This window comes from Pseudophryne corroboree, chromosome 2 (assembly GCF_028390025.1).
Source record: "Pseudophryne corroboree isolate aPseCor3 chromosome 2, aPseCor3.hap2, whole genome shotgun sequence".
Taxonomy (NCBI): domain Eukaryota; kingdom Metazoa; phylum Chordata; class Amphibia; order Anura; family Myobatrachidae; genus Pseudophryne; species Pseudophryne corroboree.
Genome location: NC_086445.1, coordinates 433,660,419 through 433,686,763, shown reverse-complemented (window position 1 = coordinate 433,686,763; position 26,345 = coordinate 433,660,419). Strand labels below are relative to the sequence as shown.

General features: G+C 44.5%; 1 protein-coding gene across 8 annotated transcripts in view; it reads left to right on the top strand.

Annotated features, from left to right (window-relative positions):
- CBLB (Cbl proto-oncogene B) overlaps positions 1-20,742 on the top strand; it is a 394,231-nt gene extending 373,489 nt beyond the window's left edge. For 4 of the 8 annotated variants that reach the window (XM_063953613.1, XM_063953612.1, XM_063953611.1 and 1 more), the window contains one exon: positions 19,001-20,742. In XM_063953613.1, coding sequence (XP_063809683.1) covers positions 19,001-19,263 — 263 coding nt within the window. In that variant the 3' untranslated portion in view covers positions 19,264-20,742. The remainder of the gene's footprint in view (positions 1-19,000) is intronic. The other 4 variants (XM_063953616.1, XM_063953614.1, XM_063953618.1 and 1 more) reach the window with 2 other exon arrangements.
- Positions 20,743-26,345: the final 5,603 nt, after the last annotated feature.

Sequence of the window (26,345 nt, the reverse complement as noted above, 5' to 3'; positions counted from 1 at the left end):
GTTTTCACGGGGCCAGTTGGAAATGTGGTCCGGGTCTCGCCTACACATGCGGATTATAAGCCTAATAGCCAGGATATCGCTCCTTTGGTGTCTGCTCAGTTCTCACCCCCTAGAGGGACGAGGGTTAGGAATCCAGTATGTGATCCTGGTGTCCATGCATGCAGATTTACGAGACTGGGGAGCAGTCCTTGCAAGAGAAGTATTTCCAGAGAAAAAGGGTCAGACTGGGAAGCTTGTCTGCAATAAGCTTTCTTGACTTAAGAGCCATTTTCAATGAACATATGCTTCGTGATCTGCACGTGTTAACTCTGTCAGGGGACCTGACAGCAGTAGTGTAAGCAAGCTGCTAGGGCGAAACAAGGAGCAAAGCGGCAATGGCAGAAGCCGAAAAAGGTTTTCCGATGGGTGGAAAGACTGGTAAACGCTATATTAGCAGTCTTCGTTCCGGATGTGAACAATGGAGAAATAGATTCCTCTGCAGACGCAATCTCCATCCGGGTGAAATACAGTCGTCATCGAGAAGTTTTCACTGAAGTGACAAGTCTTTGAGAAGTGTCTCAAGTCGACATGTTGGCGTCTCGCCTCAACGAGAGATCTCAGGGAGATTGTTCCGGGTCAGGGGACACTCAAGCTATAGCAGTGGATGTCCTCGGGACACCATGGGTGTTTTCAGTCGGTCTATGTGTCCCCTCCGTTTTCACTCTTTGGAAGGTGATAAACGTAAGAAGAACAAAGGTTCAGGTGACCCTCATTGTTCCGGTCTAACCAAAGAGGGCTTGGTATCCAGTCCTTCAAGATTTGCTCATAGAAGATCCATGGCCTCTTCCTCTACGTGAGAACTGTAACAACTAGATCTGGGCGTGTATCAAGACTTGCCGCGGCTGCGTTTGACGGCGTGGCGGTTGACTGTCATATCATAGCCAAAAAGGCTATTCCCAGTGAGGTCATTTCCACACTTCGTCAGGCTAGAAAAGAAGTACTGGCAAAGCCTTCCCACTGTGTTTGATGACAATATGTGTCTTGGTGTGAATCCAAGAAGGCTACTACGGAAAATTTCCAGTGGGGTCGTTCTTCTCCATTCTTTGCAAGCAAGTGTGGGTACAGGTCTAAAGTTAGGCTCCGTTTCAGTACGGTTTTGGCCTTATAAATTGTCTTTCAAGAAAGAATAAGCACCCTTTCCAGAAGTTCGGACCTTCGTGAAGGGAGTACTGCACATCCAAACTCCATTTGTGTCCCCGTTGGCACCGTGGGACCTTGACGTAGTGTTGCGTTTTCTTGTGTCACATTGTTTGTAACCTTTTTGAAAGGTTGTGTTAAAATTTCTCTTTTGGAAAGTGATCATGATATTGGCTTTTGCGTCCGCAAGGCGGGTGTCCGAAGTTGCGGCTTTGTCTCACAAGAGCCCTGTTTGATCTTCCATGTGGATAGAGAGGAATTGAGAACTCGGATAATAGTTCTGACACATATGTTTTCTGGTTTTCGCAGAAATCAGCCTGTTTTGATGCCGTTGGTTACTTAGGCATTAGCTGAGTCAAAGTCTCTCGATGTAGTCAGGGCTTTGAATATTTAGGTCTCCAATTTGGCTCAGATTGGGGAAACAGAGGCTCTGTTTGTCTGGTATGTTTCCAGCATGTTTGGGGCGACTGCGTCTATGCAGTCTGTTACACGCTGGATCTGTGATACGATTCGGCGTGTCTGTTCTACGGCTGATATACAGAAAAAAGAAGAACAGCGCTGGCACTTTTACACTAAAGGTGTTTTAATTAATTTCATATAACATATTAAAATGCATCCTTCATATCCATAACATATAAAAACAATTATATTGTATATTAATTAAGATATATATCCCACCGGATAATTCCGCTTTATACACCAAACCAGAGAAAGCTGTTCTTTGTTGATTTTGTATAATTATATACAGCTGAATTTAAAGCTGGATGTTATTGCTATATATGCTTTTGACAATACATCATAGCCGCATAGATGTTATCAGTCAATAGAAATGTCCAGCTGATAGATATTTTTCCTCCGTTATTATAATAATCAATTATCCGGTCAGTTAATTTATGCAAGTTGCAGTTCTTTTCACAAATGCATGCAGCTAGTAGATTATACCTTCCAGATAAGTTTCATCACACTATTAATTTTTCGGTAAGTGTGAGTTATAATTATTATGTTTTGCGGTTAGAGTTTCTAGTGGTGCTGTGCACAGATGTATAATTTTGCACATATCACATAGATACCTCTCCCGGCTGTCGCTTCCAAAAACAGCCTTATCCGGAGTCCACTGCGACACTGATGCACTGTTAGAGAGCTTTTGGTGAGACACCTTCATATCTTACTGGCCGGCCAGAGAGACTAATACCTACGGATAAACATCTGATAAACTTTTGCGGATAAACATCTGAAAATATACCTGCTATCCACCAGGCAGTGGACTCCGGATAAGGCTGTTTTTGGAAGCGACAGCCGGGAGAGGTATCTATGTGATATGTGCAAAATTATACATCTGTGCACAGCACCACTAGAAACTCTAACCGCAAAACATAATAATTATAACTCACACTTACCGAAAAATTAATAGTGTGATGAAACTTATCTGGAAGGTATAATCTACTAGCTGCATGCATTTGTGAAAAGAACTGCAACTTGCATAAATTAACTGACCGGATAATTGATTATTATAATAACGGAGGAAAAATATCTATCAGCTGGACATTTCTATTGACTGATAACATCTATGCGGCTATGATGTATTGTCAAAAGCATATATAGCAATAACATCCAGCTTTAAATTCAGCTGTATATAATTATACAAAATCAACAAAGAACAGCTTTCTCTGGTTTGGTGTATAAAGCGGAATTATCCGGTGGGATATATATCTTAATTAATATACAATATTATTGTTTTTATATGTTATGGATATGAAGGATGCATTTTAATATGTTATATGAAATTAATTAAAACACCTTTAGTGTAAAAGTGCCAGCGCTGTTCTTCTTTTTTCTGTATATTTTCCATTTTTAGGTTGTGAACCAAACCTTGAACATAGCTGCAGGCACTTTTTCACAGTAACCATAGCGCCAGACTATCTCTATTTGTTCTACGGCTGGTTTGTCGTTACCAAAGTCGGTGGAGACCCATTCTACTAGGAAGATGGGTTCTTCTTGTGCGGTTGCCCAAGGAGTCTCGGCGGTTCAACTTGCCGAGCGGCTGCTTGGTCGGGTTCAAACACTTTTGATATGCTCTACAAGTTTGATACCCTGGCTGATTGGAACCTTTTGTTTGCTCAATCAGTGCTGCAGAGTCATCCGCACGCTCCCGCCCGGTCTGGAGCTTTGGTATAAACCCCATGGTCCTTATGGAGTCCCCAGCATCCTCTAGAACGTATGAGAAAATAGGATTTTAGTACCTACCGGTAAATCCTTTTCTCTTAGTCCGTAGAGGATGCTGGGCGCCTGTCCCAGTGCGTACTGTGTCTGCAGTTATTGGTTATGGTTACACTCAGGTGGTGTTTCTTTCTGTCAGGCTGTTACTGACGTTGTCATGCCATAGCATGCGGTGTTTTTGTTGTTGGTTGTGTTGACAATCAGGTTGTGTTACATATTCTCTCAGCATGTGGCTGTGTTTTTTTTCATGCCGTTGGCTGGTATTCTGTTGAAGGCCACGTTTGGCGGTGTGTTCGTGGTGAGAGCTGGTATGACACTCACCTTGTTTAAACAATAAATTCTTTCCTCGAAATGTCCGTCTCTCCTGGGCACAGTTCCTATAACTGAGGTCTGGGGGAGGGGCATAGAGGGAGGAGCCAGTTCACACCCAGTCAAAGTCTTTTTAGTGTGCCAAGCTCTTGCGGATCCCGTCTATACCCCATGGTCCTCATGGAGTCCCCAGTATCCTCTACGGACTAAGAGAAAAGGATTTACCGGTAGGTACTAAAATCCTATTTTTTGCTTGTCTCACTGATCTAGAGGTGTGATGGTATATTTTGACCTATAGACTGACTGTAATCATGATTTATTACCTGGCACCCATTGAGGACTGATTATTGTTCTGAAAGTGTTTGGGATTTTTTTTTGGCTATATATATATATATATATATATATATATATATATATATATATATATATATATATATAGATATATATATATAGATATATATATATAGATATATATAGATATATATATATATCCTTGCAAGACAGTCGGCACTCCCAGACTCTTTGTAACAACGTGCTCTGTGCCAGATCCAAAAGTAACATGCAGCTCCAAGAAATGAACGGCACTGGAGACAGGTAATTGCAGTAAAAATTGTATTCAAGGACTAATTGTATTCAAAGACTACAGCTGTTTCTGGGCATTAGCCCTTTCCTCAGGCCAAATACAAGCATACACAAACAAACATAAAACACTTACCCCACTAAATACCCCCTGGAGCACACCCGCTGCCGCGTCTCCTCCACGCCATCCCGCTTCCAGGTCCCGAGCCTCCGCGTCACTTCCGCCCACTGCGTCACCGTTGCCATGGTTACCCGGCGCATGCCGGTCAGCCAGGCACAGCCGCTGTGACACGCAGATCCACAGGCTGCTCTCCCCATCACCAGGTGCCGGGTGGGCACGGAATCAGAGGTTGCTCCCTGTAAATATGTGAAAACACACAATAACTATCCAGTGCAATATATACACACATTAAGGCATAAAATGAGAGACAACTTTCTTGCATATGCAAATCAATAATAAATCACATTGATCAAAGCAGCATAAGTCAACTCTACACCAAAGATCACTACATTCCACAAATGTTTCATAAGTTGAATAATGGGCCCTTCATTAGAAGTTTAGCATCATTGATTGCGGTTGTTAATTGCAATTTGGGGTGCTTACATCTAGGGATAGTGATCTTTTGGTGTAGAGTAGACTTATGCTGGTTTGATCAATGTGATTTATTATTGATTTGCATATGCAAGAAAGTTGTCTCTCATTTTATGCCTTAATGTGTGTATATATTGCACTGGATAGTTATTGTGTGTTTTCACATATTTACAGGGAGCAACCTCTGATTCCGTGCCCACCCGGCACCTGGTGATGGGGAGAGCAGCCTGTGGATCTGCGTGTCACAGCGGCTGTGCCTGGCTGACCGGCATGCGCCGGGTAACCATGGCAACGGTGACGCAGTGGGCGGAAGTGACGCGGCGGCTCGGGACCCGGAAGCGGGATGGCGTGGAGGGGACGCGGCAGCGGGTGTGCTCCAGGGGGTATTTAGTGGGGTAAGTGTTTTATGTTTGTTTGTGTATGCTTGTATTTGGCCTGAGGAAAGGGCTAATGCCCAGAAACAGCTGTAGTCTTTGAATACAATTTTTACTGCAATTATCTGTCTCCAGTGCCGTTCATTTCTTGGAGCTATATATATATATATATATATATATATATACATACACGGTTTGATCCGGCACTCAAAATAAGGTCTCACGGATAGATTTGCTCTGGTGCCTTCCCTGGGTTTGTGACCCTGTAATGGTTTGCAAGAAAAGGCGGCACTCTCCAGGCTTTTTCTCTGTCCTCCATCTGGGGGACGCTGCGCCGTTACTTGTGGGTTAGAGGTGTGTGGTAGTGGAGATTGGCACAGAACTATCAAAAGCTGACTCCTCCCCCCTCTAACCCCTCCCATCTCCTTCCTGCTCAGCCCTGATCAGTTTTAGTTTTGTGCCTGTGGAGTACAGACACAGTTTTGATTTCTCTTTAGGAATTTTTTTTTTTTTTTTATTATTTCTTCTTTCACAAATACCTAGTCCCTGTTTACAGGTGACAGGTATAACAGTGGAAGGGGTTAGTATCCCATTCCAGACTGCTGCAGGGAGGCCACTATACCTTCGGTCACTGGGGCCTTCAGAGAGAGAAAGAGAGAAGACAGCAGCATCAGGTACTGGACAGCCACAATCTGTCATTGACAGTATTGGGCTGTCCCTATTTCCTATTATTAATGTCCCTATTTCCTGTTATTAATGGTGAATTTATTGGGACTACCAAACTCCTCCTCCCCTCCCTCCCCCCCCCCCCCCCCCCCCCCCCCCCCCCGAGCGCGCGATCACCCACAGACAGCACGGAGGCTGATCTGGGGTGAAATGTGAGGTGGAGGACTGTGTTAGGTCCGGGAGGGTGTTATTCACTCCCTGGACCGTTACTTGGCTGCCATGACAACCGCTCTGTGTAGCGGCGCACGGGAGCCGAACTTCCGGTTTTTGACGAGATGAGAATGACGTCAGGCGGGCAGAGCCGTCTTCCCGCTCAGCTCTGCCCGCGCGCGCGCACGGCTGGTCACGGCGCCATCTTCTCTGCCTGCACACAGGGGACGCTGTGCTACGGAGGAGGATTACATACACAGGGGGATAAAAACCGCAAGTATAAAAGGGGGGGAGGGGGATCACAGTGTCTCCTCTAGTCTGGTGGCTAGAGCAGCATATTAACAAAGAGCAAGTCTAGTGGGTTGAATCTCAGATATTTTTTAACACAACTTGGGGGACATAGTTCACCAGAGTAAAGATGACCAGCAAGCCAGAGAAACCTACTAAGGGAAAAACAACCTCAGTGGTTTATTTCTCATGTTCACAATGTGGCACAAAGCTGGCTAAGGGGAGTGCTGACGCAGGGACCCTCTGTACATCATGCTCTGGTGCACCAGCGGCAGATCAGCAGGGCAGATCCACAGATCAGTCAATGCCCCCTTGGGTCAAGGCCATGGTGGACGCAATTTCAGATTTGCGTCAGTCAAGGTCGGAAGCAGCTTTGGCCCAGACTCAGGTGGAACCGCTGTGGGCCCAGAATATGGGAAAATGTCTCACTGATTTGACTCAGTCTGTAAATAAATTTGTAAGTTCGGCCAGTAGTTCGGCGGCTTCTAAGCGAACGCAGCCGTTACCCGCTATTGCATTTCCAGGAGAGGAGTTGGATACTCTGACATCTCCATTGGAAGAAGGGGAGGTAGATCCTGAAGGGGACGAAAATTCGGCTTGGGAAGATGAGGATTTATCTACTAATTCAGGTGTTAGGCTACTAATAGAAGCCATTCGTCAGACCCTTAATATTCAGGATGAGGCAGTAGCCGAGACTTCTTCCTCTTTCTTTAAACGACAGAAGAGACAGGTTACTGCGTTCCCTTCTTACTCGCACTTTGCGGATATTTTAAAAGAACCCTGGCTAAAACCGGATTCCCGTTTCCAGGCGCCTAAAAAGTTAAAGTTTCTATATCCTTTTACAGAAGAGGATACAACAATTTGGGAAACCGCCCCAAAGGTAGACGCCCCTATTTCGCATTTAGCAAAAGCTACGGTTATTCCGTCAGTACAGTCTGCGACTTTAAAAGACTCTACCGATAGGAAGATAGAAGCATTACTAAAATCTATGTTTTCCTTATCAGGTGTTTCTCTCCGTCCAGTTCTGGCGAGTGCCTGGGTGCTTAAAGCCGTTGATGAGTGGCTTGCACAGGTTGTATCTGGGATGCAGTCAGACGATCCGTCGGAGGCCATTCAATTAGCAGAACAGATTTCTGAGGCCCTTACTTACGTGGGTGAAGCATTATTGGATTCGGTGGCGCTACAGTCCCGTGTTTCTGCCTTAACAGTATCCGCAAGACGATCTCTTTGGCTTAGGGTTTGGAATGCTGATTCGGACTCAAAGCAGACCTTGACGGCAGTCCCTTTTGAAGGCGAATTTCTTTTTGGATCAGAGTTAAAGAAAATTATTTCAGATACTACGGGGGGAAAGAGCCCTTTCCTTCCGTCTGCTCCAAACAAACCAAAGCCTACAAGATTTCGGTCCTTTCGTACGCAGGGCAGAGGTAATTTCCAGTCCTTTCGACCCTTCTCCAGATTTCCACGAAGGGGATCATTCAGAGGTAGAGGAGCTCAGGCTACTCGCAGACCGTCCAGTAAGCCTGCCGACAAGCCTGAGGCATGACGCTTCGGGCCCTCTGGAGGGATCAATACAGGTTGGGGCTCGTTTACTTCACTTCAGGGAAGTGTGGCTCCTATCGAAACCGGATCGGTGGGTAATAGGGGTCATTTCCAGAGGATATATGTTGGATTTCGAAGAAGCAGTCCCAGCCCGACTAATTGTGACGCCTCTCCCAGACGACCCCTCCAGACGTCAGGCTCTCCTTCAGGCAACAGCAAAACTATTACAAAATGGAGTAATCCTTCCGGTCCCAGCTCCTCAGAGAGGTCGGGGCTTTTACTCGGGTCTTTTTCTCGTAGACAAGCCGGACGGTTCGTTTCGACCCATTCTAAATCTAAAAGCCCTCAATCCGTACCTTTCATCCCAGAAATTCAGGATGGAATCCATTCGCTCCATTATCGCAGCCATGGAGCCAGGGGAATATTTGGCTTCAATAGATATAAAGGACGCATACCTACATGTTCCAATTTGGACAGGACATCAATCACTTCTGAGATTTGCAGTAGGTCCGTGGCATTTTCAGTTTCGGGCCCTTCCCTTTGGTCTTTCTACGGCTCCCCGGGTGTTTACGAAGGTCCTGGGTCATGTCGTCGCAGTTCTCCGTTGCAAAGGGGTCAACATCACTCCATACTTGGACGACCTGTTGATCAAGGCCCCGTCACCGGAGATTCTCACTCAGAACCTGCGTCTAACGATAGAGACTCTACAGTCTTTCGGGTGGATAATCAATTTTCCAAAGTCATCTCTACTCCCGTCACAGAAAATGGTTTTTCTGGGTCTTCTATTCGACACCAACAGCCAGAAGGTGTTTCTTCCTACAGACAAGATTCAGGACTTACAAGCCAGAATCAGAACCTTGTTAAAATTGCCGGCAGTATCAGTCCTCAGATGCATGCAGGTACTGGGCAAGATGGTAGCCTCATTCGAGGCAGTTCCATACGCCAGATTCCACGCCCGACCTCTTCAAGCTCAGATTCTCCACTGTTGGACTCGGACGGATTCGCGCCTCGAACTGCAGTTGATACGCTTGTCGATAAGAACTCGTCAGTCGCTCTACTGGTGGCTTCACAGTCACAATCTGAGGAAGGGTGCGCCGTTCACGGTCTGGTCTTGGATGATGGTAACCACGGACGCAAGCCTCAGCGGTTGGGGAGCAGTGTTCCAGACTCATCATTTACAGGGGCGCTGGAGCAATCAAGAGTCAAAACTACAAATCAACATTCTGGAATTGAGAGCGATCCGGTATGCTCTCATTCGGATTCAGACCATGGTGCAGGGCCATCCAGTTCGGGTGCAATCCGACAATGCCACGGCAGTGGCTTACATCAACAAACAGGGAGGAACTCGCAGCTGGTCCGCAATGAGAGAGGTTGCTCAGATTCTCACGTGGGCGGAGCGTTGGATTCCCGTGATTTCAGCCATTCACATTCCGGGAGTCGAAAACTGGGAAGCAGACTTTTTGAGTCGTCACACGATTCATCCGGGAGAGTGGGAACTTCACCAGGAAGTGTTTCTTTCTCTAGTGGATCGCTGGGGAGTGCCAGAATTAGACCTGATGGCGTCACGGCTCAACAAAAAACTTCCGGTTTACGGATCAAGAACTCAGGATCCTCAAGCATTTCTGATCGATGCACTAACAGCTCCGTGGCAATTTCAGCTGGGTTACGTGTTCCCACCAATTCCACTGCTCCCACGTCTACTCCAACGCATTCGGCGAGAAGGCCTTGCAATAATTCTGGTGGCTCCGGATTGGCCACGCCGACAGTGGTACACTCTTCTAAACAGCATGGTCGTCGGAGACCCCTTTCGCCTCCCTCTGCGACCAGATCTTCTGCTTCAGGGACCTTGTCGCCACCCAGATTTAAATCGGCTGGCTTTGACGGCTTGGTTCTTGAATCCAACATTCTGAAGGCAAAGGGCCTTTCTCGTGCGGTTGTTCAGACAATGATTCGGGCTAGAAAGCCGGTGACTTCTGGCATTTACCATAGAGTATGGCGTATTTACATTGCTTGGTGCGAGAAAAGGAACTTGACTCCGCATTTGTTTAGACTTCCTCGCCTGCTCTCCTTTCTCCAGGAGGGTCTTGACAAGGGGTTAAAACTTTCTTCCCTGAAGGGTCAGGTTTCGGCCTTGTCGGTCCTTTTTCAAAAGAAATTAGCAATCATTCCAGAGGTTCAAACATTCCTGCAGGGAGTACTTCGAATTCAACCACCTTTTGTTCCTCCGATTCCTCCCTGGGATTTAAACTTGGTACTTAAGGCTCTTCAAAAGTCTCCATTTGAACCTCTAGAATCTGTGGAACTACGTTATCTAACACAAAAAGTTGTTTTTCTGTTGGCAATTGCCTCAGCTAGACGAGTGTCTGAGTTGGCGGCTCTTTTTTGCAGGCCACCCTTGTTAGTGTTTCATGAAAATCGGGTGGTGCTGCGGACAAAGCCTTCATTTCTTCCAAAGGTTGTTTCAGCATTCCATTTAAATCAGGACATCGTTCTTCCAGCTTTTAATCCGTCATCTTCTCAGGGGGAGGATTCCCATTTGGCTCTCTTGGATGTTGTTCGGGCCTTACGTATTTATTTGTCTCGCACGGAGGCTTTCCGTCGTACGGATTCCTTGCTGGTATTGATTGATGCTCCCAAACGAGGTTGGCCTGCCTCTAAGAACACTGTGGCCCGTTGGATAACTTCGGCCATCAGACAGGCTTACGTGTCCTCAAGCGTTTCGGTTCCTGACTCAATTAAGGCTCATTCGACTAGAGCAGTTGGAGCGTCTTGGGCTGTTCGCGGTGGTGCATCTGTTGAGCAACTATGCAGGGCGGCGACCTGGTCGTCAGTCCATACGTTCACAAAGTTTTACCGGTTTCATACTTTTAGTTTGGAGACTGCCTCTGTTGGGCGTCGTATTTTACAGACGGCTATGCCGTCAACGTCTCCCTCCTCTCATTAGCTTGCTTTGGGAAATCCCACAAGTAACGGCGCAGCGTCCCCCAGATGGAGGACAGAGAAATGGGGATTTTTGTTTACTTACCGTAAAATCTCTTTCTCTGAGTCCATCTGGGGGACGCTGCGATCCCTCCCATAGTTTGTCTGGTTTAATTGGTTAATTTTTTATTCTGGTCTATCTCCTTTGGCTTGGCTAAACGTTAACTGATCAGGGCTGAGCAGGAAGGAGATGGGAGGGGTTAGAGGGGGGAGGAGTCAGCTTTTGATAGTTCTGTGCCAATCTCCACTACCACACACCTCTAACCCACAAGTAACGGCGCAGCGTCCCCCAGATGGACTCAGAGAAAGAGATTTTACGGTAAGTAAACAAAAATCCCCATTTTTCAATTTTCCATAGCGTCCTTTATTCCTACGTTACGTTTCGGGCTCTCGCCCGTCGTCAGGGACAATCATACACATTGTGACATACAAAATTACAAACATTTATACCCTACAAAACATGTACACAAATTGCTAAACTCACTCACCTGCTCCACGCCGCTCGGTGCAGCCGGGTCCGCGCGCAGGAAGCTGACGTCACTGGATCCCGACGTCACCAGGCGGCGCCGAGCCGGAGCTCCACTCATTTTCTGTTGCCCAGCAACCTGGCGATACAAAGAAAGATTTTTTTATTACAAACATTTAAAACCATAGTTAAATTAAAAACTGAGCATACTCTTTACCAACTGTGTGTCATGACTACATTGCACTCTATTGTAATACCTGTTAAACTTGATTATCTATAGATATATTTAATGCAGCAATACTTGCTCATAATTCTTTTAGTTAATTGCTTGTGTCCCTTATACTATGGCGATCTGTTCACTGAAACATAGACCCATAGCTCATCAATAGTTTAGATATTACACATAGGTGCATATAGTGTCTCTATAAGTAACATTGTAACCCCAGAGTTTCGTTTAACCCTTTTGGGGCCAATGTGTTCAGCATAAATATCCATCTACATTCCCGCTTAAGCAAAATCTTTGCTCGATTCCCTCCTCTTGGTAGGGCAGGTATGTGGTCAATAATAATGCTTCTTAATGTGGCCATGCTATGCTTCGCCTTGGCGAAGTGTCTAGCAACCGGCTGGTCACTGGTACCTGTTTCCAATGCCTGTCTTATTGCCATACGGTGCATTGCCATCCGTTCCCGAAACTGCCGCTGGGTTTTGCCCACATAGGACAAACCACAGGGGCAGGTCAGGAGATATATGACATATGTGGTTGTACATGTAACCGCATGTCTAATCTGAAATTTTTTACCAGTGTGCGGATGGGAGAAATTAGGGCTGGCTATCATGAACCTGCACGTTGTACATCCGAGGCACATAAAGCACCCCGGTTTCCTACTCAAAAAGTGTGTCGGTTTCTTGCTTTCCATACCCGTGATATCTAATTTTACAATTTTATCTTTTAAATTTCGATTTCTCAAATAGCTAGGCATCAACTTTGAACCCTGGATCGATGGTAATTCCCTGTCAGTACTGACGATAGGCCACCAATTTTTAGCTTTTTTAGAAAGATTCTCACTATGTACATTGTAACGATTTGGCCATGGAATTCTCTGCATATTTTGTGTCTTTTTAATCTTAGGTTCTAGTAGTGTGGATCTGGGGATGTCTAATACCCGAGTTTTAATTTTTTTGAGCTCATCCTTATTGTATCCCCTTTGTTTAAAGCGCTCAACCATAGTGTTGAGTGCTGGTTCCACTTGCTCTGGGTTTGATGGGATTCGTTTTGCCCTTAATAGTTGAGAATAAGGGAGGCTTTTTTTCAATGGTACCGGGTGGAAACTCTCATATTGAAGGAGAGTATTCCTATCTGTACTTTTTCTATATAATGTTGTCATGAGTTCTCTACCCCTGATGTGAATCTCCACATCCAAGAATTGGATGATACTAGTACTGATTTTATAAGTGAGTTTTATCTTACTTAAAGATCTATTATGATCGTCTAACAGAGTTTTGAGGTTCTCTTCAGTGCCTACCCAAAAGATTAATAGGTCGTCTATGAACCTATTATATATCAAAATATGAGGGTTCAATTGACTCCCAACATTGAATAATGATTTCTCCACTGAATACATATACGCATTGGCGTACGATGGGGCCACTGATGACCCCATCGCACAGCCCGTGCGTTGTAAAAAGAATTGACCATTGTAGTAAAAATAATTTTTCGTCAACACTAAACTTAAGAGCTGTAATATAAATTGAATTGGGGGACCCTTGTAACGGGGATTATCAGTGATAAGTTGTTTGACAGCCTGCACACCTGCATCATGTGGGATGCAGGTGTACAGGCTAGTCACATCTGCACTACACATGACTATATCATCAATTGGTAGCTTTAGGGAATCCAAAATGGACAGAAGCATGTTAGTGTCCTTCAAATATGAGGGGATACCCTGGATACAAGGATTCAACAATGAGTCCAGATAAATTGATATTGGTTCAAACAGGGAGCCACATGCTGATATGATCGGCCTCCCTGGGGGGGCTTTCAGGCTCTTATGGATCTTCGGAACCACATAGAAAAGAGGGGTGATGGGGAATTCCACCATTAGTGCTTTTTGTAATTCTGCTGATATAATGTCCTGTTGTTTAGCAGCTGTTAAGATCTGATCCACTTCTCGTTTGTAAATTTCTGTCGGATCTCGGGATAGTCGTTCATAAGTATTGCTGTCCCTCAGTTGTCGTTCACATTCATTCTTATATTCAGCCAAATCCTGGAGAACCACCCCTCCCCCTTTGTCCGCTGGGCGGATTATGATGTCCATTCGTTGTGACAAGGACTTAAGTGCCTGTCTTTCTTCATAAGTGAGGTTATTATGTGGTATCCTCATATTAGCCACTCGTGCGCCTTCATCTTCCAGTAATCTGGTGAATGTCTTTATTGAGGGATTCTGTGTGGTGGGATCAAATTTTGATCTTGGTAAGATCCTCTTCAGTTGTTCTGGTATATCATCCCCCTTTGATGTGATGATATTAGATGTTTTTGCAAAGTGGTCCTTTAATCTCAACGTCCTGTTCAGCTTGTACACATCTAGCTTCCATTGGAATGCATCCATTTTGGCTGTAGGTACAAAAGTGAGTCCTTTAGATAGTACTCTATTTTCCGTCACTGTCAGGGGGGTTGAAGACAGGTTAAACACCAAGCTTTCTACCGGCGTGGCGGCCTCCTGCCTGTAGTACCTCTCGTTCTGCCTCGCCCTCCTTGTCGGCCTCTTCCTTTTGTAGGTGGAGCATACAGGGTAGTTCGGGTCTGTAACCCTAAAGGGCGACCATCTTCATTAGTGGACTGTGGCTCATTTTCACTATGAGAGGCGCTGGATTCATCTGATTCCCCTTGTCTGAACTGTTGTCCTCGTTTTCTGAAATGTTTAATTCTTTCTCTGTAGGGTTTGCTGTTACTTGCCCATGGGTATACACGTCTGAGTTCATAATCTTGCTGAACTTTATAAAACTTCTTCTTCTTGAATGCTATTAGGTCTTTCCTATATTTTTCCATTTGTGTTGTCATCTTGTGACGCCAGGTATTATCCGTTTCCACCAATAATGTTGCCTTATGGGTTTCTTCAAATATGGTGATCTTCTGCTTGATTGAGGTCAATTCCTTTGTGGATTCTTCTATGACCAATAGAAGCAAATCAAGTGAACACTTGTTTAATATGGATACCCATTTGCGGCAAAATGCGATGTCATGTCTTCCTATAGTGGGTGTATTGTGGATGCGGAATCCTCTTGGTATCCACTTATTCTTATAATAATCTGACCAGTTTATGCCATGGTATAGAAAATCACATTCCTTTTGTTTTAGTTTTAACCAATGGCGGTATAATGTGTCAGGATCTGTTGCCAGTGGATCATCATCCAGACCTTCTTTATAAAGAATTGATTCCGCTTCAGCATCTGAGTAGCTGAATGATTCCTTCGCATCCAAATAGGTTAAGTCCACCACCTGTTCTGTTTCAGTTACAAGAGACGCCATTGGTATAATAGATGCTGTGCAATGACAATGTATATTTGTATCCAGACAATCCACACAGTTGATACTGCAGCTCAGTATTTAAAAGCAAACTGTGACATGTCCCGATTGGTGTTATTTCACCACTGGTGCCCTGATCCAGCTCTGTGTCCGTCTTACCACATGTGTAGTGGACACTGCTGTATATGCATACACGGTTTGATCCGGCACTCAAAATAAGGTCTCACGGATAGATTTGCTCTGTTGCCTTCCCTGGGTTTGTGACCCTGTAATGGTTTGCAAGAAAAGGCGGCACTCTCCAGGCTTTTTTTCAATTTTCCATAGCGTCCTTTATTCCTACGTTACGTTTCGGGCTCTCGCCCGTCGTCAGGGACAATCATACACATTGTGACATACAAAATTACAAACATTTATACCCTACAAAACATGTACACAAATTGCTAAACTCACTCACCTGCTCCACGCCGCTCGGTGCAGCCGGGTCCGCGCGCAGGAAGCTGACGTCACTGGATCCCGACGTCACCAGGCGGCGCCGAGCCGGAGCTCCACTCATTTTCTGTTGCCCAGCAACCTGGCGATACAAAGAAAGATTTTTTTATTACAAACATTTAAAACCATAGTTAAATTAAAAACTGAGCATACTCTTTACCAACTGTGTGTCATGACTACATTGCACTCTATTGTAATACCTGTTAAACTTGATTATCTATAGATATATTTAATGCAGCAATACTTGCTCATAATTCTTTTAGTTAATTGCTTGTGTCCCTTATACTATGGCGATCTGTTCATTGAAACATAGACCCATAGCTCATCAATAGTTTAGATATTACACATAGGTGCATATAGTGTCTCTATATTCCAGTGAGTGATCTGTGGCCTCTCCCCGCCCTCGGCTACGGAGCGTTTGACGTTAACGCGCCGGGACGTGGGAGCGGAAGTGAGCGTCTGCTAGGCCTCCTTGGGATCGTTGCCCGGCAACCGGCGTACACTGCACCGCGGGACCGCGCGCCTCACACAGCTGACGGTGATTCCCCACACGGGATCGTGTGGGTGATGTCATTACCGGGCGTTGGGGGGGCGCGGGCAATGTCGTGATTGGTGTTTGGTGAGTTACTGTTATGTACTTATACATGTTGGTTGCATTGGTACTGGTTGTGTCTTGATAAAGGGGAGCAGTCCCCGAAACGTCGACTGGAACCAGTTTGGATGTCGTCTGTTATTTCATTCTGAGTGCCACCCATATTGTTCGTTTACATGCTCCATTGAGAGGTTGTGCACCGGATCATTATACATCTTATAAGCGTGAGTGCCGGACATTTGTTTGTTATTATAAATATATATATATATATGGCTTATCTATTAGGAAAGTAATTACGGAGTCTTTAAAAAGATTGGCGGGGTGGGGAAGAAGAAAGGAGTAAATGATAATCTACAAAAACTAGAAAGAATTTTGTTTTATTATCACTCTCTCTCTCTCTCTCTCTCTCTCTCTCTCTATATATATATATATATATAGAGAGAGAGAGAGAGAGAGAGAGAGAGAGAGAGAGAGAGAGAGTGATAATAAAACAAAATTCTTTCTAGTTTTTGTAGATTATCATTTACTCCTTTCTTCTTCCCCACCCCGCCAATCTTTTTAAAGACTCCGTAATTACTTTCCTAATAGATAAGCCACACAAGGATTTAAAATATCTGACTTACCAAAAGCAGGCTTGTGATGAGAGATCAATACACATCATGGGAAAATGATAATGCAGTGGTTGCTTTGGAAACATTGCATTTAAATAACTTAAAACTGTAATCTTTCTATTTCCCTACATGTGCATTTCAAGGATTTGTTGGCTTCAGCTATTTACATGTGATACTCTGTATACGTACGTGTCTTGTCTCTAACCCATAAGTAGTGGTAAGCTGTAGGAAAACTAACTTTGAAATTTTGACCATAGAATAAACATTTTCCTACAATTAATACAAGTGGATCCAAGCAGAAAATTTACGTTTCATGGATGTAACAATCTTTTGTAATTTATTCAGTTATTTATATAATTCATGCACATTACCCAGCACTTTACACATTTCAGTCATTAACATCTGTTCCCTGCTGCACTGGTGCTTACAATCTATATTCCCTATGGACACACACACACACACACACACACACACACACACACACACACACACACACACACAAGTTATTGTTGATCAGAACAAATAATCCTACCAGTATGTTTTTTAGAGTGTTGGATGAAACTGGAGCACAGACTCCACACACACAGTGCACTGGTCAGGAATTGGATGCATGATTGTGGACCTGATACAGAGGTGGATGCGGTGCTGATGTTTGTAGATCTAAGCTATGTTTTTTGAACTGCACGTGTGTCACTTTCGCACTGCACTTGCATGGTGATTGATTAGCAACTTTTAATGCAGTGAGTGTTCCCAAAGTGACTGACCGGTTATGAGAGGTAATGGGGGGGTGGGGGTGTTGCAACCTCTCCGGGGGCATGTATAAGCCTCTGATTGCATCTTAGTACTCTGTTGTAAAAGCTCTGATAGTTTACTTGCAATGAATAGTCTAAGCAGAGGTCCAATGTTGCGTCCTTGCATGCAAGCGACAGATTAGAGCAGCGGTGGCCAACCTGTGGCTCTTGAGCCTCATGCGGCTCTTTCTTTATTCAAATGTGGCTCCCGACACTCAAAAGTACGTGACCACACTCTGCACTCCAGCCAGACAGTCAACAGCAGCACTACGGGGACTGAGAACTGAGAGAGCCAGATACTTGAGGTGAGACACCCACTGTCAAACAGAGGACACATAAGGGGCTGCTGCAATGGCACGAGGTGTTTTTTTTTTTTTTTTTGGGGGGGGGGGGGGGGCTGTAGTGACATATGAGGGTCCTGGCAGGAGTGACACAGGAGAGTGCTGGCAGGAGTGACTCATGGGGGAGCTGGCTGGAGTGACATACTGCAGGAGTGTGCTAGCAGGAGAGACACGTGAGGTAGCTGGCTTAAGTGACACAGCAGGGTACTGGCTGGAGTGACACATGGGGGAGCTGAAGTGTATCATGTGAATCTGGCTTTTTCAATATATTTTATGTGGAACTTTCTTTCTCAATTGTTTTATGTGGAAGTGGCTTTTTAAATGTATTTTATGTTGGATCTGGCTTTAAAAATTTATTATATGTGGATCTGGTTTTTGAAATGTATTTTATATCAGAGGCGTGGCCTTGCAGGCACAAGGCCACACCCCATTTTTGCATGTGCGCCTGCGGCTCGATGTCTGCTCTTTGATGTGCCTAACAAAATTTTGGGCTCTTTGTTTCTGACTGGTTGGCCACCCCTGGATTAGAGACTCTGTTGGTGGGTGTACCTATACAAACGATGATTTGGCAACCAATCAGCATTGAAGTAACATTTATAATTTGCATACTATAAATGTGTACACGGCAGCTGATTGATTGCCATTGGCAAAACTTCTCCACTGGCTCACTTGTCCAATCTTGTCACTGCTTAGTACATCTCCCCCAGTGTCCCAGATCATTTTTATATGGTAGATAATTGGATTACTCTCTTCCATCAATTGTTAATTTGTATGCATTTATCATTAAAATTGCAAATATTCATATATAGCAAACATAAGGACATTAGTGAGTCAAACCCTATTTTAAATCTTTTATATAATACAGTTGGAAACAATTGTTTTTTAATTATTTTTTTCTTAACATTCCCAGTCATGAGACTTAAAAGGCTTTAAGGTGTTTAGACATTAGTAGCAAGTAATCTTATTGGTTAGTCCAAGTCACGTGCCGCTGCCTTCCTGTATTGGTTATTATACTATTTGAGGCTGATTACCTCTTGTCACATGACGCTGGAGTGTCGACCTAACAGGATTCTCAGATTTTGTTGATGTTCCAATCAACTACTGTTTGGAGACTGACTATATCCTTTTTTACAGCTGCTTGGTTAAAACACTCAAAGTAGCACCTGGTTAATTATATACTTGGTATATATATTTTTGCATTATGCATATTTTTCTTACTATTTTGTTACAAAAAACGTGTTTCTTTATCCTTTTATAGATTGTCCGCAAGCACCAGCCAGACCACCCAAACCCCTCCCCCGCAGAACTGCACCTGAGGTACATCATAGGAGACCATACAGCGCTGATTGTTCAGTAGAGAATGTAGATGCAAAAATAGCGAAGTTAATGGGTGAAGGATTCTCCTTCGAAGAAGTTAAAAGGGCTTTGGAAATCGCACAGAATAATGTAGACGTGGCACGAAGCATACTAAGAGAATTTGCATGCTGCCCTCCGCCTATCTGCCCACGTCTAAATCTATAACAAAATGACATCTTTAGGACTATACTCTTGGAGCAAATAGGACGAATGATTTTTATTTATCACTTTCAATCAAAAACAGTCATTCCGTTTTGTATACACACATGGCTTTGCTTACAGGCCTGAATCCCAGCTTATTCAGTTATACGGTAACATAAAGGTTGGAACAAAAAATCATTGTTAATTTGGAAAACCTGGAAAATATATCTCCTACATATATACTGTAGAAAAATATCCCTTTCTAAGATAAGCCTGTGAAATACTTTTTTTTACCTTGTTTAAATGCTGGTAAGGTTTTTTTTTTTTTTTTATATTATTTTTCTACAGTAGTTTGCCTCAATTGTGTTTTAAATATTGAACATTTGTGTTGTAGAAGTTTAGCAGCACTTTCTGACCTCATTGCATTCTGGAAAATGCTTTCTTTTTTTTTTCTTTTTTTCTTTTTCTTCTTTTTTTATTCAAAATGTTAATTTATCCAAAAAGTACTGCAAAAAAGTGGCCTTTACTACTGACCTACTGACAGTTATTTTGTATTGGGGAAATTATTTGAATGTAAAATTAATACAAATTATTTGTGGGCCTTTACAAAAGTATTTTGATACTATTGTTTAGCAAACTGTATTTGAGTATGGTAACTTTTAATCTTCTATGATCTTAGAAGAAAATGCATAAAAGCAAAGGCTTACAATAAAAAGCTGGATCATCCGCCTTTTGTACCGCAGTGTTTGAGAACAATAAGTGTATCAAAGTACAAAACAATTTTAAAATGCTTTCTATAATCTCTGCTGAGGTGCTGTATGATGCATTAGATAAACGAATCAGTTACAAACCTATAAATCTTTTTGGATTTAAAATACAACTTACATATTTATAGTTTTTCTAATAGCAAAGGGGTACGTATGAAAAGAAAAAGAATGGATGAGTTTTGTGACCACGCTACAGGAAGAAATGAACTTCGGGTGAACCATACATTGCAAAAAACTATTGGCCGCAACATACGGATTACTATCTTTCATATGATACAGTATTGCTATTTCACAGATCCTTTTTTTAAGCAATATGTTTTTATGAAATAGTTCTTTCCATATTTTGTTACGCTGCTTCTGTAAACCTCGTTTAAAAGTTTAAATATTTCTTCCCATTGCTGTCGTTTGAAAATGTTTTATAAGCCATACTACTTGAACAGGTCAAATTAATTGTAATAAAGCACCAATGTTAAGTCCACATACAAATGCTGGGCAATTCATTTGAGACCATTGACTCTTTGAAGCTTAGTAATATAGCTTCAAAATGAACTATTAGAAAATGTGAGTCAACATAATAAAATTATCTTAATTGTGTCTGTCATTGGTTTTATTTTTTTTAAATCGTAAGTTATTTACATAATATGTGACTTTCTGTAAACTAAAAGGCAGAGCAGCTTTCTTACAGCAAATCCGCCTTCTCCTCCATATGTAAAATAAATCTTTTGTTGGTTCTTAACAGTCTGCTTTCATTTGTGCAAAAAATGGGTGGATGGTAGAAAAGTAGTTTATTGTGAATACAATGTTGAAAAGCAGTTTGTTGTGTTATCATTTTGAAGCATAAAAACGGACCATGTGATTCCTAACAGCATCCTTTATTTTATTTTATTTTTTTACTTTTCTTTCTAACTTATAAAGGTGTTAAGCTGGTGCAGCCAGCACGAATGAGGGGAAGAGCAACAGCCCGATAATCCGGAACACCTCCATACACTGCATAATGGGGGACATTCTGACCTGATCGTACGCTCCCATTTTTTCGCAGCGCAGTGATCAGATCATTACAGCGCATGCGTATGCACCACGATGTGCAGGCGTGCTGTATGGGTACAAAGCGGATCGTTGCTGAGCGATGGATTTAACAAAGAATCCATTCGCACCCCTGACTGCAAGGAGATTGACAGGAAGAGGGCGTTTATGGGTGTCAACTGACCGTTTTCTGGGAGTGTTTGGGAAAACGCAGGCGTGTCCAAGCGTTTGCAGGGCGGGTGTCTGACGTCAACTCCGGGACCGGACAGGCTGAAGTGATCGCAAGGGCTGAGTAAGTTCTGAGCTGCTCAGAAACTGCACAAACTATTTTTGTACCGCTCGGCTGCACATGCGATCGCACCCTTCCACAGCAAATTTACACTCCCCAGTGGGCGGCGACTATGTGTTTGCATGGCTGCAAAAAGTAGCTAGCAAGCGATCAACTCTGAATGACCCCCCCCCCATATACATTGGTGCTCAAAAGCCTTTTCATCAATCATTTTCTGTAAATATCTTTTGTTGTGCACTATCAATAAATGCCACTTATTTTAAAAACTTAGAGCATAGTAACAAAACTGATCACTGCATTATTTGTATATATGCTAATAAAGAAAATGCAATATCCTGAGGTTCATAAACATATTGACAGTACAAAACCTTTCATTAAATTCATAGCCTGCAACAAAAAAACTCAAAGTGGGATATTTCAGAATAACAGTAAGTCGCCCATATGTTTTATTACTACGCAACACTTAACCAATTAATTAATAAATAAAGACACTGTATAGATTGGAAAAATGAGGTCACAGCCAAATTTATTACATTCAAATTAGAATTGGAAATATTAATCACTGGTGGTGAAAATAGTAGTGCTACCCCGGTCATGGTTTAAAAAGTTTGAATTACTAAACAACTGGGGCGTAGTTTCCGCCCCTTGCGCAATCCGTCTTGGGTAGAACCATCTCCCCTTTACTAGCACAGTGCTGGTCCCTCCTTTAAAATGGTTACATGGTCGTCCCCTGAGGTAGTGACCGACTCACCTTTTCTCAAAGGGAAAATGCTAGCCAAGCTCAACTGTGCTAAATTGAGCCTCGCACTGGTGGAATAACTATAACAATTTATGTCTACGTGAAACATTGAAATAATAAAAACATATGCTGGGTGGGTGGGAGGGATCACAAAATGGCAAGAGGAATTTGAATTCCTCAGCCACCACTTAAATAACCTAACATAACCCGCCTACAAGACGTCCCCTCATTGGCTTACTGTCTAACTGACAGCCTTAACCCCATATGAGCAAATATCAACACACAAACCAGTTCCAACCACTTTAGCTTCATAACAAACAGGGTGCTAATATTCTCTCTAGCCTATACAGGCTATTGATCTTTTCGCTTACGACCTAGAGGATGCTGGGGTCCACATTAGTACCATGGGGCATAGACGGGTCCACTAGGAGCCATTGGCACTTTAAGAGTTTGAGAGCGTGGGCTGGCTCCTCCCTCTATCCCCTCCTACCAGACTCAGTTTAGAAAATGTGCCCAGAGGAGCCGGTCTTAGAGTTTTAGGGTTTTTTGTTTTACAGGGAGGCTGCTGGCAACAGCCTCCCTGCAGCGAGGGACTGAGGGGGGGAGCAGTGTCTGCCCTGCGGGGTCTGAGCCACTGTCTCCGCTGACTGGACACTGATAATAGACTTAAATCAGTGTACACTGCTTCAGGGGCCATATTACGTCCCACTATTGCTAGTGCATGGATTGCAAGGGCCAGTGCCGTAACTAGGCATTTTAGCGCTGTGTGCAAGAAACGATAGTGGCGCCCCCCCCCCCAATGTAAGATAGGGGCAGTAGGCGCGCAAAAAATTTATAGGGGCATGGCTTAATGGGGAAGGGGCGTGGCCACAAAATAATAGCAATTCATACTACGGTGCACAGTAGTCTACATTATTCAAATTACGCTGCACAGTAGCGCCACTACACTAGGTAGAGCCCCTTTTATACATTACAATAGACAGCGTCCCCCTTTTTACACATTACAGCAGCCAGTCCCCCTTTTTACACATTGCGGCAGCCAGTCCCCCTTTTTACACATTGCGGCATCCAGGCCCTCTTTTTACACATTACGGCAGCCAGTCCCCCTTTTTACACATTGCGGCATCCAGTCCCCCTTTTTACACATTGTGGCAGCCAGTCCCCATTTTTACACATTGCGGCATCCAGGACCCCTTTTTACACATTGCGGCAGCCAGGCCCCCTCTTTACACATTACGGCAGCCAGTCCTCCTTTTTACACACTGCGGCATCCAGTCCCCCTTTTTACACATTGCGGCAGCCAGTCCCCATTTTTACACATTGCGGCATCCAGTCCCCCTTTTTACACATTGCGGCAGCCAGTCCCCATTTTTACACATTGCGGCATCCAGGACCCCTTTTTACACATTGCGGCAGCCAGGCCTCCTTTTTACACATTGCGGCAGCCGGGACCCCATTTTACACATTGCGGCAGCCGGGACCCCTTTTTACACATTGCGGCAGCCGGGACCCCATTTTACACATTGCTGCAGCCGGGACCCCTTTTTACACATTGCGGCAGCTGGGACCCCATTTTACACATTGCGGCAGCTGGGACCCCATTTTACACATTGCGGCAGACGAGACCCCATTTTACACATTGCGGCAGACGAGACCCCATTTTACACATTGCGGCAGACGGTGAGAGAGAGAGAGAGAGAGGGAGGATATACTTACCTTCTCCCCGCTGACAGGCTCCTCGTGCAGCTTCCTCTCGGTGCAGGCTGTGTGAGGTGAGAAGGAGGAGGAGGAGGGGGAGCAGTGAGCCGCAGCAGCGCTATTTGATTGGTAGTAAGCGCCGCTGCAGCATCCCCCTCTCCTCCTGTATTGGTTGCCTGGCGCTGCTGTGGATGCTGGGGAACCGCATCCCAGCATCCTTAGCAGCGCCGGGCAGCCAATACAGGAGGAGAGGGGGATGCTGCAGCGGCGCTTACTACCAATCAAATAGCGCTGCTGCGGCTCACTGCTCCCCCTCCCTCCTCCTCCTTCTCTCCGCTGCCCGGCGCTGGTCCTCTTCTCCCTACACAGCGGGGCGCACGGCGCAGACTTCGGCGGCATGTAATGAGTCAATTTGACTCATTACATGCCGCTGGCCGTTGCGCCCTCAGGGCAACTGCGCTGTGTGCCAAGCCCCCTTGGCACACACGTAGGTACGGCCATGGCAAGGGCTACCTCTACCTTACTAGAGGATTTGGATACGATGGATAGAGGGGATGTTGAATTGTTTTTGCATAACATTCACGATTCAGCAGGTTTTATGGTGGAATCCATGAAAGACCTGGGTTCCATGGCTGCGGGGATCTCTTCCATGTCTGTTTCAGCTTGTCGGGGTCTGTGGCCAGTGGTCTGCCGATGCGGAATCCAGGAAAAGTGTGGAGTCCCTACTCTACACAGGTCATGCTCTCTTTGGGGAAGCTTTGGATGCGTGGATATCCACGGCTACAGCGGGTAAGTCTCTGTATCTTCCCTCAGCTGCTCCTGCTCCGAGGAAATACTTCTCTTCATTAGCATCCCAGTCCTTTCGGCCTAACAAGCCTAGAAAGGCCTAACCGTCCAATACCTTCTTTAGGGGAGGTCGAGTTAAATCCAAGAAACTTAGATTGAAAAAAGAACTCAGCTGCGCAATGAAATTGGAAACATGAACAAAAGCTGACGTATGCCGAGATAAATTATAAAGAAGATTTAATATGACAATAAAAGAAATTTAATACAATAAAACATATAGTCTGGACTTAAACCTTATAAGGAAAATAGTAAAATACCCTGTACTGGATATCCGATAAAACAAGCACTTGTGGTGTGAGCAGTAACAATATGCAACATTTGTATCCAACAAGTAGAAACAGTATTGTATCCTGGATATGAATGAATTGCTAGAATGTGGAGTAATTCATAAGTTTAGAAATGGTAACTGCAGTCCCATGAATGTATTAATTGAGCTCCTTTATGTAGAAATGCTCCGATGTCAGATAAAGTCAAAATTACCTCTCCCGTGGGCTGGTTTCTAACCGAGCGTCCTTGGTTAGATTATCCTGCGTTGCCCACCACGTAGCTGTCACTGGGAGGGAGAGTGCAAAGCTTGCACCAGGCAGAGTCCTACACGGAGACACTGCTGGAGGTATAAAGGAGCCCACTATGGAGACTGAGTTGCCAATGCTGCTCGGCAGGCCTCAATGTCAGCTGCGGCGTGCAAAGAATAATATGCCACTGCAGGGGCTGTAAATCCAAGAAACCTGCTGCTGCAGGTACCCAGGAACAAAAGCCTGCTTCAGGTACACCAAAGTCCTCCGCATGACGGTGGACCATGCGGCCTGGAGGTGGGGGCGAGACTCAGACAGTTCAGTCACGTCTTGGTATCGTCCGGCCTGGATCCCTGGGTGATAGATATTGTGTCCCAGGGATACAGGCTGGAATTTCAAAATCTCCCTCCTCACCGATTTTTCAAATCAGGCTTGCCAGTTCTACTGGCAGACAGAACTGTACTACAGGAATCTGTCCAGAAGTTGGTGGAGGCACAGGTCATTGTACCAGTACCTCCTCATTTACAAACCACAGGTTACTATTCGAACCTTTTCATGGTACCGAAACTGGATGGTTCAGTCAGACCCATTCTGAACCTAAAATCACTGAACCCCTTTCTAAAGGAGTTCAAGATGGAGTCTCTCAGGGCGGTGATTTCAGGTCTGGAAGAGGGGGAATTCCTGGTATCCCTGTATATTAAGGATGCGTACTTCCACATTCTGATTTGGCTGCCGCATCAGGCTTATCTCCGTTTCGCATTATTGGACTGTCATTTCCAGTTCCAGGCCCTACCATTCGGCCTCTCAACAGCACCGAGGGTGTTCACCAAGGTGATGGCAGAGATGATGGATGATGGTTCTCTTCCGCAAACAAGGGGTGAACATCATTCCATATCTGGACAATCTGCTGATAAAGGCTTCGTCCAAGGAGAAGCTGTTGCAGTCCATTGTTCTCACAATGCACCTACTCAGAGTCCACAGTTGGATTCTGAATCTCCCGAAGTCACATTTGGAAACGAACCAGAGGTTGTCTTTTTTGGGGATGATCCTCGACACAGAAGAGCAGAGGGTGTTTCTTCTGCAGGAAAAGGCGTTGGTGATACAAACAATGGTCCGGGATGTCCTGAAGCCAGCCCGGGTGTCCGTTCATCACTGCATTCGCCTTTTGGGAAAGATGGTGGCCTCTTACGAGGCTCTCCAATACGGGAGGTCCCATGCTTGGGCCTTCC